Raw genomic sequence first — 19001 nt, 5'->3', positions numbered from 1 at the left:
AATATATAGATTGAAAAAGTGAATTTTTTCGTTAATTAATGCATAACGGTCAAATGACTGCTACCAACGTTCAAATTTCATCGCTTGGACCCGAGTTTCACAACCTGCAAGCCCAGCTCGCATTCACTACTCGCTTTAGGCAGGCCAGTGTGTTAGGATACTTGATGAACTTGTGTGGGGGCGAGTAGAACACCTCACCACCCTTATTTTAAACAGTAAACTTGCACGTACACCCCTACCTTGTTTGTAAGGGTTATGTTAAATATACCAAAAAATATACCAAAGTCAAAGACCAAAAGTTGTCAGCATTAAACCAAAAGTTGTCAGCATTTATTATAGGTCTTTACATAACCCAAAATATAGAGAGCATTTATTATAGATGCCATGCAGGTGACTAATATCTAATTCTTAAACAAATTAATATTAATATTATTATATGATTGATATCAAATAATAATATTATAGATGCCATGCAGGTGACTTAACCTAGAAAACAATGAAAATTTAAATCTTTACATAACCCAAAATACAGTTGAAAATTTATACCATTACAAAACAAAAAATACAGTTGAAAATTTATGAACAGATTCAATATTATTTAACAATAACAATAACAAAATTCTTAGGATTAAACTAAACTAATATTCCGATTTCTTACCATGGCAGATAACGAATTTATCATGACTACACCACAATTTTTCACTCATCAGGTATAATCAGTGTTGGGTTAGGTTTTCTTTCAAAATCGTGGTGGTAGACTGTGGTTAGGGTTTCGATATCGCCGGCGGTTGTAGCGAAGAACGGAGACGGTGGCGACGGAGATGGTGGCGATGGTGGAGACGGCGATGGTGGAGACGGCGACGGTGGAGACGGCGGCAAAGGGGTTAGGCGGAGATGGTGGCGACGGTGGAGACGGCGGCAAAGGGGTTAGGCGACGGTGGAGACGGCGAGTATCCTGCGGTGCGGAGATGGTGGCCGTAGGTTAGGCGATGGTGGCCGGAGATGGTGGCCGTAGGTTAGGCGATGGTGGCCGGAGATGGTGGCCGTAGGTTAGGCGACGGCGGGTGAGTTTTGAGAGAAATTAGTTTTAGGTTTTTTTCAGTGGAGATGGTGGCCGTAGGTTTGTTAGAAGTTTATAACCCTATTTACCATTATAACCCTTTGACTATTTCTAGTTTAACAAATTAGGTTTTTAATATTAATATTTACCATTATAACCCTTTGACTATTTCTAGTTTAACAAATTAGGTTTTTAATATATATACATGTTTTTAATGATACACATTTATTATTAGGTGTATCATTTATTCTTTTTTATTAACTTATATATACACATTTTTTATTAACTTTTTATTATTAAGTGTATTATCTATTCTTTTTATTAACTTTTTATTAATTTTTAGGTGTTCGGGTCCCATGAAGAATTGATGAATTGGGTACAAAACTTGGCACGCTCTCTTGGTGTTGTCGTCGTCACTAAAAGATCGAACAAATATCCTAATGGGTTCGTGTATAAAGTTGTAATCATGTGTGATCGTGGCGGAAAATATAAAGTTAATGATTCAAGTAAAGTTTCTGGCACAAAAAAAACTGACTGCCCATTCGAATTAGAAGGGAAATATTCAATAGAATATAATTCCTGGACGTTAACGATGATATGTGATGAACATAACCATCCGCCTGTACAGCATATGGAAGGCACGTTAGTGAATGCATGCAAAGAAGTTTTCCCGAATGCTACTCAATTACTTTGTAGATGGCACATTAGTCGCAACATATTCAAGAACTGTAGGCAATCTATCAGGTCAGCACGTGATTGGGACAACTTTCTAAAATATTTATAAAGATATGTTTGTCAGGGATGTAAATTCATTGTATCATGACTTGTGTTTTTTTGGGTCACCTTGTCCAGAAGAACACTGGATGAAAATGCCTGAGGCAGGTGTTCTGATTGCCAATAGATTTGGTGTTATCATCCATTCTTTAAGCATGTCAGGCAGTACCACTATTTTCCCATTTTGGAGTGGTCCAGAAGAAAGTCAACATCACAGAGCTCTTACAATTGCTTTAGTATTTGGTAAGACCCATTATGTCATGGTAGAGTTACAAGGAGAATCCCCAATGCCTGTTATCACGCCTTATTGGAATCTTAACAATATTAGCCGGTCTGCAGTTAGGTGGGAAACAATGTATAAGTCGCGTCTAGAACTGTACAGCCAACTTTATCGTCCTGAAAGTGGGTTTGTGGATTTAAGTGATTAATTATTTTAGTGTTTTTACATTCATAATGAACTTGTATTTTCGTATTTATATATTTGAGTACTTTTTAGAAGACTAGTAATATTCATAATTGTATAATAAAATATTTAATATACTATTATTCATACTAGTATTGCAAAAAACTAATTACAATAGCCTTTAAAAAAACCTAATTAAAAAATAGATATTAGTAGTTTAAATAATTATTATGTAATGATTAGTAGTTATATTTAAATAAAATAGAATAAAAATGATGATTGATATGATTAGTAGTTGATTGAATGATTAGTAGTAGATTAATAGGGTTGACTTGGTATACCAAATAAAAACTTTTGGTATATTTAAAGCCCCCCGTTTGTAAAAGGCAGGAGCAAATTGTTTGTAGTAACATGTATATAAGTGCCGGATACAGTTATACGAAACTTACACAATTAATGCTTTTATTGTGAGTCAGCAATTGGTAGGTGTGTGATTTAAAACGAAGACACCAATCGTAGTGCAACCAAGGACGGAAATATTGAATGTACTTTCTTTTTATTTATGGAATGTAATCTTAAATTCACCTCTTAACACCTTAAATATTAAACATACCTCTAAACCCTATCAAACTAAATCAAATTTGTTTTTATTATGGCCTTTTTCTTTCTCTTTCAAAACATTAACCTATTGCAAAAACAAAAATATGTTCATATTCAATTTTTAGCATTTTATATTCAAATGTGTGTTATGTACATAAAAAAAACCCCACAAAACTAATGTTTTCTTGTGTTTTTATAACTTTTTAATTTTTTACCTACACATGTATAGGTAATATAATATATGCATGACTTACACATCTGTAGTTTCTATATAGTTACTACAACAAATAACGGGACAAGGAAGATACCGATATCTACAAGAGTAAAGAGTTATGCAAAACAAACACACAACCGTTAGCTCACCGCATGAGGGACCCTTCTGCGATCCATCTCCGACGTGAGAATAAGTTAGTTGTTCTGATGTGTGAAGGTAATGAGATAAGAGAGGATGAGTATTGATGAGCATGGAAGACGATGATGACACCTGATGTGCTTTAGGCACCTTTTTATATTGCGAGAGATGCTTGACTTGGACAGCTCGCCAAGTGCAAAAAAGGCTTGAAGCAACAATGCGCCTTTCTTCTTTTTGGGACGCAGGTCACACATGAAGACCTTACCCTTTTGGGGAAGCGAGGGGCTTTATCCGATGAACAATAGACCATCCTCTTTTCCATCACGTGCTACAATAACGCCTTGATTTATGAGTTCGGCACACTCTTTTCATGGCGCACTGTAGCAGTCAAATCTAGGAGATGCTGTTTGACTTTCTGAAGCATTCAAGCCTCGAAGACATCCACGCATCGTGTTTGTTAGGGTTCGAAGCTTTGGCTTTTTTTTTTTTTTGGTTACCCAACTACATCATCATATGCGTAAAGAAATTTGTTCATATATATTCTTTTAATTTCTAGATAGTTTAATAAACATTACATTTCAATCACTTTATATATCTTAAAATTATTTTAAGCCTAAATTTAAAGTTTCTGTTGTTTAGCGTGCTCTTACTATACATAGTTTTCTACTTTACTGTGTAGATCACTTATATATATTTCTAGTGTTTTCCACTTTATATAGGACTCTGTAAATTGTAAAGTATGCATATTTTCTTATATTTTTAAATTTTATTGTTTTCTAGAAAAAAGATATATTTTTATTTTCACACAGCCCACACCGCAACTAAGATGTATATTTTTCAAGTGTTTTCCACTTTATATAGGAGATGTATAGAACTTATATTTTTCTAGTGTCTTTATAGACTTTATGCAAAGCGTGTATATTTTTTACATTTTAAAATTTTATTGTTTTCTAGAGAAAGAAATATATATATTTATATTATTTCCACCACAACCCACACCTCATTTTAATAATGATCGTATAATAATAATGACAAAGGAAACATGTTCACTAATTAAGATTTTATTTGATAGAACAAGTTTTCAGTTAATTCTTAACTAAGATATATTCAAGAATAGGCCCATCTCGGTTAACAAATAGGTGGATGATATTAAAACTACTTCGTATCTTTGGGTCAAGAATCAGAGACGAAGATCAAATATCGATTGGAGGGATTAATGCAAGTTTAATTTTGTTCATTTCTCATTGTAATCACTTTGGTTGCTTTGCTTTGTTTTGTTTCCTTTTCATTGTAATCTTTGGGCTTTCGCGGCTTGCGTTTGGTCCCGGTTTTCTTTTATACAATTGGCTTTCAAGGAGGAGGAGCCGTTTTATACTTTTTAAGTTTTTTCTTTTAATTTTTTATCTATAAGAAAAAAAAATGTTAAGCATTACAATTGCTCAAAACATTTATACAAAAAGTAATAATCATTTATAAAAATAAAAAGTTACGTGATAGCAATTATTTTAATATGGAGTGGCACATCATCATACATGAAACAGTTACACTCTGGTGTAATAGTAGGCATTGGGTATCCTACGTACTGATAATGTTGCTTCCACACAATGGTTATTATTTACGAATCTGATTACAATAACATGTTGATAACATGGTAGCGATTTCGTTCTAAGCGGAAGTCATGATCCTATATGTTGCACTATGTTTGTCCGAAAGAATTTAGCGAGTTGTAAATCTTATCAAAGTGTTCACTTCCAGAAACTATTTGACATTCTTCCCCAGATGCTCATAACTCTTCTACTAGATTCCTCTGAGCATGCCATTCATTTTCACCATAGGTTAACATCTTGTACATGCATAATGTACTAACTACTAACACAAAACCTGATATTGCATTCTCGATACACATATTAGCGAGATACAACTCAAAACCAACACGTAGACACCATAATGGAATAAAATACATTTTCTGGTATATTTGCATGACACGAGGTCTTTTCGACCACAAAAATGAGACGTCCAACTCATTAGAAGCATGATATCAAACAGGCTACGTCTTCACACACGGGGCCATAATTAACGATTTCTTGGAAGTCTACAAAGCAAACCCCTAACAGCAGCATCACTAAATTAAGTTGAACTTGTAGCGTTATACGACGTCCGGCCAGAGTGTGCGTGGTTGAGGTCAATGATAAATCGCATACAATAAGTATTGATTTAACAAAGATCAAGAAGAGTCTGACAACTATATATGAAGACAGTGTGGCTTTCATAGCTCAGATCTGCATCAAAGATGACTAAACAAGCACATCTAGTTAAAAACCATATTTAAAAAAGATATATATATAATGACCCCAAGTTAAAAAGATATCGAGAATCTATTCCAAAAATTTGCTTCCCTTTGCTTGAACTTACAATGCTTGATTCCACAAGTACAAACATGCGTTTCAAATTTTCAATAGCCTAATGATACAAATGATCTCTAATTTTGAGTGTTCTTCCAAGTGATACCTATACAAACTATAATCATACAAACGAACATATAAATAATAATACAACGCTTTTGTTAGATTATTTTCTTTACGGTCAAAAAGAAAATACTTACCGAAACTTTGGACTCATTCAACTTTTGCAACGTTCCCGGGCAAGCTACTTCGGCTACTGTCTCTCTAACAAACCTAGAATCAAATTAATTAAACATTTAAGTTTTCTTTTTTAAAACAATAAAGATTTTTAAAATGTTATTCAATACATTATACATATCCTATTAATGAAAAGCCAAAGTAATAGTAAAGTTATTTAACTTTAAAATTTTGGCACAAAGGTGTCAACATTTGCAACAGAACCCCATAAGCTTTTTCTTATTATTTCTTTTTTAGTAACTTTTTTTTTGTATTTTATTCTTTATTTGTTTAATAACTCACATATTTAAGTAACCAGTTAATCGAAACATTATATTTTGAGGCTATATTTTTTGTTTGGTACCCATCGCAGCATGCGGGTTTAGTAGGCGAGTTTGGATATTAATGATAAAAAACAACGAAGCGAACACGTTTCGATCCCTTTGTTAAATTATGATTGTATTATTTAATTTTCTCTTTCATTTACTACAGTGAGTGCATATTAAATATTAATACCTTTAAAATTCTAAATTAACATATTTATACTTATATTTATATTTTTGAAGCAATTAAGTTGAATGCCATTTATTTTTAAACTTTTATCTGGTTGCATAAAAAAGCCTAAATAGTTTAGGTTATTACATAAACACAATTTAAAATAAATAAACGAGATAAACAGATAAACCACGCGGGTTGACACAAACATGACCCGTTTAGCTAAACGTGTTCGTGAATTTGACCCAAAACTAACCTGTACCCGTTTAGACTAAACCCAAACCTACAAACTTCATGCTAGGTTCGTGTTGTGTATGAAATTCACACCCTTAAATGTAAATGAAATATAATGCAAAGATGAAGAAAATGAGAAAGTCTTACCTTTCTATCTTATCGCGAGATGATTGCAGAACGTATATAGAAAGAACAAATGGCATAAGTAGCCCTGTTCATGAGCAAGATGACTAAGATAAACTAATGATATTCCTAAAATTTAAAATTTAAAATAAAGCCAAAATTTCAAGCCATCATGTAGTTATTTTTTTATATTCTTATATGTGATCTGAAATTACATTTACCTGATCCAAGTAGAGTATAGAAGCCAGAAGCTACATCTATTTCAGATTGTTCCTCCCTAAAAACACGCATACATTAGGCTGAGGGGTGTGGGGGGCGCGAGAGGGGGCGCGAGTGGGGGCGCCAGCCAATAATATTGTGACGTGTGGCAGAGAGAGAAACTTGATAAGATGGGTGTTGGAGCCCCCGCTCGCGCCCCTGGCCCTGGTGTGGAGGGGCGCGAGAGGGGGCGCGAGCGGTTTTTTTTTTATTTTTTTATAAATGTATTAAAAAAACGTATTATTAAAAAATCTGATCGGAGTTATTTTTTGTTTTAGTTCCGCTACCTTAACGAATATGACTAAAACTCACTGAATTTGCGTAGACTCGACGCGTTTTGTTTTAATTCCGGTACTATAACGAACATAACAAAAACGATCATACCAATTTTTTTTCGTTCTTTGTTTTTGTTCCGTTACAAGCCATACAACACTCAACAGAACTATTCACCTTAAAAACAACCCCCCATTTCACAGCAGGACCCCATAACTCAAACCCATCAATTCCTCTACAACACCCACCATCAACACCTTCTTCCACAGGCTCCAGTTCAACCCCTTCATTGGGTCTAATAATCACGTACACAAACATGAACGCAAACGAGCAAGAAAACAGAGCAATGAAGAGAACGAGCCAACGCGTGGGTTGTGGGTCAATCTGCCTTCGACCCATTAGAGTTTGGTGGGTCGTGAACAAAACCCAGAAAGGAATTGGATTCTTTAAATAGAGCAAAGTTTTCTTTATAGATTATTATTAATTCCTAATAATTTTTTTTTTTAATAAACATAAAGAGCCCAACGGCTCTATTCACGCATTCCCAGGCTCCCTCACGCTCTTCCCAGCCGCTAGCCCATCCGCGCCTGCCTCTTTTTCCGCGCTCGCGCCCCTCTCACGCCTCGGTGGTGTGGTGCTCGCGCCCCGGGGCGCGAGCGGATGGGCTTTCGCGCCCCTTCTCGCGCTCCGCACCCCTCAGCCTTAGTATAAAAGAAAATATAAAACGGGTCAAGTAGGGGTTCGCATTGGTCAGTTTTGGGCTCAAACCAAACTGAAAACCGAAATTTTGGTATTTGGAAACGTTTGACTTGGGTTTTTTTCAGTTTTTGTTTTCGGCTTTGAAATTTTTGGGCCAGAAGAAAAATTGGCCCAAAATAATGAATCCAGACCTAAATGTTTTTGTTGATTAATAAGTTAAATGATTATTACACATTTGAACTAAAATACTTGGGTTACACTGTTTATTAAATTCTTCGAAAATACTTAAAATTCAAAACAAAAACATGAAAACTCATAAGTTCGGTTCGGGTAGGTTTTTCAGTTTTTATTACACGCCAAACAGAAACCGAACCGAAAGTTCGGTTTTGTGAAAATGCAAAACCAAACCGTCGGTTTTTGTTTGGGTTCAGTTTTTTTTCAGTTTCTGTCGGGGTAGACCCCCAAACAACTTTTTTGTCTACTTCATAAATTTTCTTAAAACAATATTATTACAATAATAGTATCTTTTGAGTTTTGAGTGATATTAACTTAATAGGGATTCTATGCATTTTCCAACCGTTTGACCCATTCCCCTTCTGGCTAAATTTAAAGAGTTGACCCGTTTGGATATATAACCACACCGTTAAAAGTAAACGGGTAGAAATTGCACTACTAATTTGGCATAACAAATGCTAGTTCTTCAACTTCAATGGACAGAAACTGAAGCAGTACATGGGAACAATTAAATGAAAAAAAATGACTAACCATGTGTATCTAACAAGCACATGTTTTGGCCATATTTTTGCATCCCAAAATTGCTTGCCAATATCAGGATGAACCTCCAGATCTGCTCAGTAAATCAATGTAATTTTGTCCACTCAACCCAGTGAAAATTAAAAAGTGAACACAAACTAAAAATTTAGCACAAACAGATGTATAAGTGTTAAAATTATACATGTCATTTTCAATTCCTTTTTTTTATTATTATTATTGTTATTATTATTAATATTAATAATATTATTATTTGTTTTGTATGAGGTAATTCTTCAAATAAAGAAGGTTGAATTATTATTGCCTTTACATGGAAACTTTGACTGCATATGGAATCTTTTGGGCCGTTGCATTTTCCTTGGGAATTAGGATGCTAAACATGAGCTGGACAATATTCCCTTAACTTTAATATATTTCACCCCTTGAAGGAGAGGCAGTCAACAACAACACTATTTTCTTCAGTTTTCAATTCAATTGAGACTTTGTTTCCAGAATCACTTTTGTGTTACTCTTCCTTTTTTTCAATCTGTGATAACTAGATTCATTGTACTCTATTTTGTTTTTTGATTGATTCAGTACTGTAACCCTCGATTCTGACTATTAAAGCATTTGAGTTGTTCATTTGATTATTCAATCAACAATTTTTACAATAAGTTTATGATAAGATGCTCAATATTTCAATGTCAAGATACAATTAGGGTGACTCCATCAATCAAAACAACTTTTTTGTACAGATCTTTTTCTTTATTAGAAATTGGTGTGCGAAAAACAATTACAATAATTATATTATGGCAATCATAATCTAACATTTAGGAAATCAAATTAGTAGGTTGTATGCAGTAGATCTTCTATTTTCTTTATTTCTTCAATTTTAATTAGTAGTTTATTTCTAGACAAAAAGGTAGAATATACTGTTCAGTCAGACAAGTGCATCACAATGCAACTTACTAGTAAGCTTAAGCTTTAAAATTCCATGTTTTCAAACTTATTTGTAGGTCTGTAAACGAACCAAACGTTTAATGAACAATTCATCAACCATTTGCTAGAAAGTTCAATTATTTAATAAACGAACAAACATGAATACATGCCTCGTGCATTACTTCATTATGTTCGTTTGTTTACGTGCGTATATACTCATTTAAATGTATTGGCTCACTACAAATTAGTCTAGTTAGTTTTAATAACTTTTGTAGGCCCAACACATTTGTCTTCATATTACTTTTAACGGTTTTAGCTCAAATGCTCAATTATGTTTGTTCATCTACGCTCAGGTTTCTTTGTTCTTTTACGTTTTTGAAATGTACGTTTATGCTGTTAAACAATGAACATGAACATGTTCATTTTCTTAACTAATAAACATGAACAAAAAAAACCGTTGTCCGATCATTTGTTCGGTTAAAGTCAAACGAACATACTGTGTTCAGGTTCGTTTAGTTTGTTGACAAGCCTACAATGATTTCATCCACAAGTTTAGACTGGATAGAATCTTTTTCAGAAACTGAATGCTACAATGCTTGAATTACTCAACCAAAATGAAGATAAAGTGATTAATCGTAATTGATATGTTAAACTATAAGAATCCTTTTCAGACCTATATTATAAGTTTATAACAAGTAAGTTTATGTTATTTACAGTGCATTCCAAGTCTTGCTAACAATTGGATGTCAGTTTTACTAGTGCATCTAAATTCTAACAATAATCTAATTGTAGTTTTAATTAATAAATTTGAACAATTGAGAGAAAGAGTCTCACATTTTGTAAGGATCAGCACCAGTGAGCATACCGAGTAATAATGGTAGCAGTATGCTAACAGTGGTGATTCTCATCATTTTGGAACAAAAATCTCCTTGATGTTAATCGAAGCATGTGATATACCATTGAAGAATATGTGTTATTAATCACGTATGGGAAATGGTATTAACAAATGTGTTTGTAGTTTGGTGGTAAGAATTCCACGTTGTGGCCATGGAGACTTAGGCTCGAATCCCAGCAGCCACATTTGTTTTTTGTATAAAAGATTGTGTGAAGATTTACTTTTCCATTGTTCTTGCCCGGGAACAAATATAAAAGGAAGTTTAACTACAAGGTGGTAGAGATGCCATCTACTTTACAGATCACCAAAATCGTCTCGTTAGTGACGGTCTTAATAGTTAATACAATAACAAAGGTTTTTAGTGCTAATGTGTATGATGTTTCTTACTGGCTCGTGAACCCGCCAGTGTAGTGAATTATAGAAACCAGTTTGCTAAAAGCTTAAAATGAGTCAAACGCGAGCCCAAATTTAAGCATGTTTAATAAATGAGCTCAAGCTAGAGGAAGGAACTAACTAGCCAAGTCTCTGTAAAACTCTCTGAGTCAGTTAATCGATTCGTTACAACACGTCTTTTGTATTCCTCAAGCTTGAATAAACTGGGACAAATATGTTTTTAAAAAATCCTTCAGTCCAATTGCTGCACTAATATAAGGTGGATTCGCCACCGGAAATCGAGGATTTGAACATGCTTTCAACTTCTCAAGATCTATATCGAATGGTTTATGATCTTCCACCCATTTAATGATGTCTTTCCATGTACCCGAGATGGATGCTTGAAGAAATTAAGGCGCTCTCTTATCTTTGAATAAAAAGCAAGACGAAGTTTGGGTACTTAGACTGCCGTACGTTTAATGTGTGTTTCTAATTTCTTCCTGCACGTTCTAGATCTTTGCTAGTCTATAATAATAAAAGTCTTGCCATTAAAAAAACATTTATGATCATATCATGTAAGTCTTCCCAAACTTTGTCTTGCATTACAGTTTAAGTGTTACCTCTTATTCTTCATTGTTATTTTTTATATTCAATTTCTGTAATCATTTTCCAGTTTCCCGATGGAGGCACTTATGCCTTTTTAAAAAAAATATATATATAATTATGCTCTTGCCGTTAAAAAAAAATGTAATTCTTCCCAGGTAAGTCTTACCTTCAAAACAATATTGACTTTCGATAAGCAATCATTTACCTTTCGATCGAATATTTCAACTTTTTCAGGAGCTTGCATTGATGGCGGAATTGAACCAACCATTAACTTGATTCCATGTTGCTCCTCTGTGGGCACTTACTACACATGCTAGTATACCGAAGCACAATGTCTCTTGTTAACGACACTTGAGCCATTCGCCGAACGAGGCTCATTTCTCTTCTTGGATGAAGAATATCGGGAGTTGGAGTATGATAACCAGTCAAGCCGAGAAAGATTACAAGGATGATGAGAACCACAATACGGGCTTGTAGTGCTGGAAAAAATTCTGCTTTGTTCATATTGAAGTAATGGTAAGAGAAAGGACTAGAAGAAACTTTCCCGACGAGTTAGTTACAAAAAGTCTCTGAAATAAGAAGCAAAAATTGTTGAATAAGCCCATTCAAATGATGACACATCAACAACCAAACAGCTAAATATAATTCTCCAACTTAGTTGGATGCAATGACCTTCCCTCCTAAAATTTGACCAGATACACATGGTAAACTGTGACAATCTAAATACTACTACCCTGACACTCTTTACAACAACGTAGTATACATAAAGGGAAGATAAAAAAATAAAACCATGCGACTCAGATACACAAATAATGAAAACGCGTAAAAGACCGAATAACAGTAGAAAGATAGTAACCTTCCCTTATCCAACCTCCATTGATGACGCTTTGTGTGTATAAAAAACACACACAAACAGTTTTATTCCGTAATCTCAACTTGATGACGAATTTGATGGCGTTCAAGGGGTCGTCACTCTCATCCCCGCAAACACTTCAGTTTCATTTTCGTCAAAGAAATTCTTTCTTCCGGTGAAGTTTAATCAACGGCGGTCTACATTTCCAAGTAAATTAGGGGGTTTTTTTTATAAAATGCAATTGCACAAATGTTAATTATGTTTATAATTGGAAATATGATAAAGGGTAATTTTGGAAATTGCAGGGATTTATGCATTTTCTAGCATTGATATTAAAGTGGGTTCCAACGTTGAGGTAGATGGTGCTCCATGGAAAGTTATAGGTAATAATCCCAATTCATGTTTTTAACTTTATTGATGTTTTATACTTGTAATGTGGATAAATTGATATATTTTTATTTGTTTACATTTTGAAGTTTTGAACATGTATGTTGTGTTGTAGCCTAGGCTTCATGTAGTTCTGGGCCAAAATTAGGGTTTGTAATAGGTTTATGTGTAAAACTAAACTAAGCTTTATTAGTCTAGTAGTTACTTATTAATTTTATACTAGACGGGTGCCCGTGCGATGCAGTAGGAAATACAGACCTTGTTAATCACGTAATAGATTTACGGGTGTTTATTGTTTTATTTGAAACCGTGAAACCATTTGTTAGTATATTTAGATTAATCATTCTTACTTTAAACTCAATTTATTATCAAAGTACAAATCGTTGGTAATGATTCGGTTTGGTTGGTTTCAATTTTCAACAGTCCGGTGTCAGTTTTCGACGACAAAATACCATTACTAATGATTTGGCTCACGGTTTAAGTCAAAACCATCAAAACTAGACACCAAACAACTATAAATGTTATTTTTATAACTTAAACTAACTATGCCAATACCATACTCAAATTAAAGAGAATAAAACATTTGTTTTTATGATGCAATTATTTAAAAAAAATATTAAAGTACGAAAAAATTATGACCGTTTAAAAATCGTGGGAGAAGTTGGGTTAAAAGTAAAATTAAAAATAGTAAATAGGCAAAAGATAGAGGTTAAATTTGTAACTGTTTTCTAAATTTACCAAAACTTGATTAAAGTAGAGTAAATTAGAGGGACTAAGATTGTAACTATCATGGAGAAATATGCAAGACATTTGATATTTAAGTGTTGAATGACCACTTTGTCCCTCTTTAGAGTTGCACCATGTGCTTAAACAATTGTAAAACCCTTAAAATTCACCGTTTGAATTTGCCTATGACCTTTGTATTATATATAAGTATAGATATGAATATAGATATTTATTCATATATCTTTTTTTTCCAGAGTTTATTCTCGTGAAGCCAGGTAAAGGGGCGGCTTATGTAAGGACCACGCTACGGAATCACATCACGGGAAACTCGGTTGAGAAAACTTTCAGAGCAGGAAGCAAAGTATACACAATAGTTTGACTTTTTGAAGTCAAAGTGCTACATTTTTAATTCAAGTGTTGATGTCGATATCGTTACGAACACGATAAGCAACAAAATTCCTATACGTAACATTTATCGTGGGGTTGATTCTACTTGAGAAAATTTTACCAACCTTAACGGAATCTATAATTTTTAGGTCATCGAATTGGTTTGTTTGACCTAAAAAGTCAAAATGCACATTCTCACCTTAGTTTGTTGTTAATGATCTTGCTAGATTGAACCAGCTGAAGTCAATAAGGAGACCAAACAATTCACGTACAAGGACGGTTCACAATACTTTTTCATGGATTTGGTATATGAATATTTTTTCGTGGGAAAATTGATTGTTATTATTGGTGTATGATATTGTAGACTACATACGAGGAAGTTCGTCTTAACGAGTCGGATATGGGGGATAAGACAAAATGGTTAAAAGAAGGCATGGATTGTATCTTGTTGTTTTGGAAGGATAAGGTTATTGATTTCGAGCTCCCAATTCAGGTTAAGGTGAAAGTGGTTGAGGTTGATCCCGGTTTGAAAGGCGACAAGGCTCAAGGTAAGACAATATGTTAATGTTATTGCGCCGTTAACTTATTGGTTAAATGTCTAATATATCGTAGGGGCGTGCATGAAACCGAAATAACCTAACCCAGTAAAAAACTGTTGGTTTTGGTTTACGTTTTCTGAAAAAACCGATTTTTTGGTTTTGATTTGCTATCAGCCAAAAATGAATCGACCCAGTTGGAACAGACTGATACCGAAGAAAAAAAAAAGACGATTTTTAAGTAATTTGTAAGAAATTAATAAATGGTTTAGTCGAAAAAATTTAGGTACAATTGTGTACTTACTAGTTAATTATTAATAAACAAAAACATTTAGACCGAAAGTTTCAGGGCCAAATTCATTATTTTTGGCCCAAATATTTCTAAGATAAACCGAAACATAATCGAGCGCTTGTAAAAATCGAAACCAAACATTTTCCAAAACCCAATAACTGTTCGGTTTGAGCCTAAAACCAACTCATGCTCACCTAAACGACTGGTTCTGTAACTTCTGTTTACATAGCCTGCTCCAACGTTCAAACTTTCTGATCGCCGAATCGTGAACAGAACCGTATAAATCTCAAACCGACTGGCTTGCTTTGGCTTGGGTGATTCAGTTGGTTTCAGTGGTTTATGCACACCCTTAGATTGAAACAGTTGCAACGTGCAAAATTATGACATTTGGTAACCTGAAACCAATGGTTATTCTGAGCAGGAGGATCAAAACCCGCCACTGTGGAAACAGGTGCTGTTGTGAGTGTCCCATTATTTGTAGACAGAGGTCAAGAAATTATTGTGGATATCAGGACCGGGCAGTACGTGAGTCGCGTGTGAGTTGTAGGAGCGTGTTCCTTAACATGCTTTTTTTGTTCCAGAAGTATATGATCAATCATGTGTGTGCACGTTTATGTTGCAGTTTTAGATTCTAGAAGGGCGTAGCGTATAGTTATTCTGTTTTAAAGTTTTTTCGCGATGCTTATTATATGAACCGTGAACATACTGTTTAAAGTACCCAGAAGCAACTTTATATCATGAGAAACTTCATAGCATATTATCGGTCACACCTTCGTTGTTTGAATTACTATGTTTTGAAACTGATTACTGGTATGATAGGAATTCATATGAATTATGTCACCAGATGATTTTGTACATGACAATGCAATCCAGAAAGACCACCGTATAGCAACTTGTAACTTTGATTACTGCGGATGATTGGCACGTCGACAGTAACTATTGATGACCAAGCTGTTGTTGATCACCAGTTGCTACTAATCTCATTTGCCACTAATAGACCAAGTTGATTTCGATCTAAGTTACCGCTGATAAGTAATAACAACTTACTAATGATAGTAGTCTATTGCTAATTGACTATTGGCAATTCCATCTGATCAGTGCAGCCCCAACGTGACCTTTGACCCTTGGACCCAAAGTAAATACAAGTTCAGGCTGGTCAACAAAAGGTCAAAACTGGGTTGGGTACAAACTGGTTCGGTTTGAAACGGGGTCTCTTGACACGTTCTAGACCGACTGTTTTGGCATGCTTTTGACCAATTCAATCAGCTTAACAGGTTTGCAACCGGTTTTAATTTTGAGATTGGTTCCAAACCTGTTTCAAAGAGTGACCGAAACGTCTCGACGAGCTGTATCATACATCGCCTGAAGTCTTAGTTGTCGGGCCCCAATTCTGTCAATTAAGACTCCGATTTCATGACTAAAGCATTTACCTAAATTTTAGTCATTTTCAGTTATGTTCCTTTTGGTCTAAAATCTCTTATTGCCATGAATTATAGTTACCTTCAATTATGTAATGTCTTCATGATTCAGTATTCAATCAGTTTTCTTTGATAAATTATCTCTATTTGTTTTATGCTATGCTTCCACTCTACATTTATCAATGTTTATACATAAAAGTTGAAACTAATAAGATGACATTTTACCATGTTAGTAACAACAAAATAGGCCTACAAAGCTAGCTAGATTCCAACAACTCAGTATTTGAGATTGAGAATTAAGTGAACAAAGCAATATATTGGCATGTATGTACCATCAACCATGAATCATAAGTCATTTATAAGCATACATTACTCAAATAACAAACAAAATAGATTATAAAATCTTGTATTCCATTGACCAGATTATGGTTACTTTTGATCACCTGGGACTTGTGAATTGACTATGGCGGTTATCTTTTCCTGCAGTTCGGGCTTGTTGGCGCCCACAACTTTATCGATTTGTTGCCCATCTCTAAGGAAGAAGAATGTTGGAGTTGCTTTTACATCCCATTGTGTGCTTAACTCCTGCATCAAAGCTTACATCTAACTTCAGCTACAACTATTGTTTTGTTACATAAATGTAATATAAATGGTGTACCGTTAATTCATCAACGTCTAAGGTCAAAAACATAAGAGAAGGATGCTTCTCAGAAAGCTCAATGTATAATGGTGAAATTGATTTACAGGGACCACACCAAGATGCACTAAAGTTAGCAATCACCTGGTAATTGTACAAAATAAAATAAATAATATATTAAAACTTAGAATGCTATGATATATATGTGATAGATCCTACATATAGTAGCATGTGTAGGCAATGTAAACAGCACAAATTAAAAAATATATGAACAAATAGTCTGATGGTTTTATTATGCGCATAACCTACGCAAGAAGTACAAATTTAACAAAATTAGAATCATTGTTTAAAGGCTAAATCGTTTAAACTTGTTATGCGTGTTCTCACAAAAATTTCGTGTTCTGAAAAGATCTTCCACTAACCACAAAAACACTTCTACATGTTAGATTAACTATGATACATGAGACAGCTATGTAACTGCATAACTGCCATACTTTATTTGACAAGCACAATGTGTAAGTTCTTATGTGGTTCTCACAATTCTCAGCTTAAAACTATGTTCTTATAAGGCTTGATCATTGATGACTTACTATTTTGCCTTGAGTCTTTGCTTCTAAGAGCTTTTGGTTCCAAGCAGCCTTGGTAGTAATGAAGGTGACCTTACCTCCCGAAAACTGAGGATGATTCGCAGGTTCTTCATCAGCCGTAGTCTACAACCATCAAATCCAACAGTCAATCCAAAATTAAGGTTATACTTGTTTATACCATTCCTGCATTATTCGTTATATGGACCCACGCCTTCGTTTTCATAAAAGGCTGTAAATTGAAGTGTAATTCCATCCTCTAATATTCAGGATAATCAGAACTACCCTCTACAAATAATTCTGTTTTGTACTATGAAGTTCTTCACAAGCTGTTTTACCAGCGAAGCTATAATTTAGGCATAAGTTGCACTCGCAGAAACATGCTTTTTCTGTATTTCTACCATTATGTGACTTGAAATGAAAATATTAACATATTACATTAAGATATTAGCATGAGAAAACAGCACGCGTCTAATCTGTTTCAGCAGCATGTCATGGTTGAAAGGTAACAAACAAGCATATAAAATTTTAACTTGGACCATTGGAAATGGAAAGGATTTGCAAACAGTTTGTCAATTTTGGTCAGGCTTTGACTCAAACAAGCCAAGTTGGGTTAGGTTTTGACTGAACACGGGTCGATGAATTGTCAGCTACAAAGAAAATACTCAGGGTTCAAACTGATAGATGATCACCCATTTGTAACCTCTAACATGGACAGTTAAGACTCTGCTCAAACTTAAAGCAATCGAGAATCATGGGAAAAACATAAATTATACACATCACATTTGATTTTCTGCAATAGAATTTGATCTTAAAACGCATGCATCATCTCATCAAATCATCAATAACTAACCTCATATATAGGTGCATAACAGCATATGTCAAATTGCTGGTTACAAGGAAGATAAACTCACCGAAGAGAAGCAAAGTCCCATTTAGATGCGTCAAAAAGTAACTGCAGTGGGTTTACCCTGAAAACCGAAACAAAACTATTACTGTTTTTAACATAACAGCCTTAATAATAGCACATATTCAGCAGTCTAAAACAGAAGCTGATATTTTCAATTGTGTAAAACCATAATCCTCTAGCTCAGGATCCCAATTCAATGCAAATGTAGCAATCAAGGTTAGATTACTGCTAGCATATTTCGTTTAGGGTAACAAAATATCTAAATTCTAAACCCTAAATTGGAAATTGTAGTAAAAGAAAAAAAGCATCATTATTATAAAACAATAAACAAAGAAACACTTTAAACTAGATGATAATCTGAACATACAGGAATTTAGGGTTTTAGAGTAACCAAATGAAATACAGAAGACACATTAAGCAACCAATTAACTTGAGAATGAGCTCAAATGATTCCGTTTAAATGGCATTGAGAAAGAAGATTAAATTAACCTAACAAATATATAGCGTGGGAATTAGGAGCAATATGCATGCATGATTGGATTAATATACAGGATACCTATTTCAGGCAACGATTGAAATGTGTTGCTCCTGCAAAATCACAAATCGTAACCTAATTAGGGTATATCGTGCACAACTTATTTTCATTGGATTTTTCTATCCCTTTTACGTACCAATATTCATACCAATTATTGACTTCTTTTTAAAGCATGCCACGTGGATATTGTAACAAACATGCATCAACTGACTTGGGACAAATTAATAGATAAACTTTAAATATTTGTGATTTCATTTCACAATTAAATAACGAAAACGATCATTA

At 34.2% G+C, this 19001-nt stretch overlaps 3 protein-coding genes across 3 annotated transcripts; 2 read left to right on the top strand and 1 right to left on the bottom strand.

Annotated features, from left to right (window-relative positions):
• Nucleotides 1-821: 821 nt before the first annotated feature.
• On the top strand, nt 822-2262 carry LOC143625890 (uncharacterized). Its single transcript, XM_077096107.1, has 3 exons — nt 822-926; nt 1404-1804; nt 1860-2262. The coding sequence occupies exons 1-3, from the start codon at nt 822-824 to the stop codon at nt 2260-2262; spliced, it is 909 nt and encodes a 302-aa protein (XP_076952222.1).
• A 10140-nt stretch (nt 2263-12402) lies between these two features.
• Nucleotides 12403-15207, top strand: LOC143625889 (uncharacterized). The gene is made up of 6 exons (XM_077096106.1): nt 12403-12479; nt 12590-12687; nt 13672-13778; nt 14032-14109; nt 14169-14352; nt 15054-15207. Exons 1-6 carry the CDS (start codon nt 12403-12405, stop codon nt 15170-15172), a joined length of 663 nt encoding a protein of 220 aa, XP_076952221.1. The 3' UTR covers nt 15173-15207.
• A 1138-nt stretch (nt 15208-16345) lies between these two features.
• LOC143625828 (thioredoxin H-type-like) lies at nt 16346-18850 on the bottom strand. The gene is made up of 5 exons (XM_077096065.1): nt 18738-18850; nt 18186-18242; nt 17278-17397; nt 16709-16831; nt 16346-16635 (listed from the first exon to the last, which is right to left on the bottom strand). The coding sequence occupies exons 2-5, from the start codon at nt 18204-18206 to the stop codon at nt 16480-16482; spliced, it is 420 nt and encodes a 139-aa protein (XP_076952180.1). The 5' UTR covers nt 18207-18242; nt 18738-18850; the 3' UTR covers nt 16346-16479.
• Between the last annotated feature and the right edge of the window lie 151 nt (nt 18851-19001).

This window comes from Bidens hawaiensis, unplaced genomic scaffold, assembly GCF_021521415.1.
Source record: "Bidens hawaiensis isolate Kalapana, Puna unplaced genomic scaffold, B.hawaiensis_p1.1 tig00004242_1, whole genome shotgun sequence".
NCBI lineage: Eukaryota > Viridiplantae > Streptophyta > Magnoliopsida > Asterales > Asteraceae > Bidens > Bidens hawaiensis.
The sequence above is the reverse complement of the archived record's forward strand: the minus strand, read 5'-3'. Positions and strand labels throughout refer to the sequence as shown.

What these genes read in the sequence shown, in the direction of transcription:
- LOC143625890 (XM_077096107.1), top strand. Translation starts at nt 822, where the DNA reads ATGGTGGCGATGGTGGAGACGGCGATGGTGGAGACGGCGACGGTGGAG. An exon ending in GTGGAGACGGCGGCAAAGGG is followed by an intron (nt 927 to 1,403) that starts GTTAGGCGACGG and finishes ATTAATTTTTAG; the next exon opens with GTGTTCGGGTCCCATGAAGA. An exon ending in AACTGTAGGCAATCTATCAG is followed by an intron (nt 1,805 to 1,859) that starts GTCAGCACGTGA and finishes TATGTTTGTCAG; the next exon opens with GGATGTAAATTCATTGTATC.
- LOC143625889 (XM_077096106.1), top strand. Translation starts at nt 12,403, where the DNA reads ATGGCGTTCAAGGGGTCGTCACTCTCATCCCCGCAAACACTTCAGTTT. An exon ending in CAAAGAAATTCTTTCTTCCG is followed by an intron (nt 12,480 to 12,589) that starts GTGAAGTTTAAT and finishes AATATGATAAAG; the next exon opens with GGTAATTTTGGAAATTGCAG. An exon ending in GAAAGGCGACAAGGCTCAAG is followed by an intron (nt 14,353 to 15,053) that starts GTAAGACAATAT and finishes TATTCTGAGCAG; the next exon opens with GAGGATCAAAACCCGCCACT.
- LOC143625828 (XM_077096065.1), bottom strand. Translation starts at nt 18,206, where the DNA reads ATGGGACTTTGCTTCTCTTCG. An exon ending in TGGGACTTTGCTTCTCTTCG is followed by an intron (nt 17,398 to 18,185) that starts GTGAGTTTATCT and finishes TGATGGTTGTAG; the next exon opens with ACTACGGCTGATGAAGAACC. An exon ending in CAAAGACTCAAGGCAAAATA is followed by an intron (nt 16,832 to 17,277) that starts GTAAGTCATCAA and finishes TACAATTACCAG; the next exon opens with GTGATTGCTAACTTTAGTGC.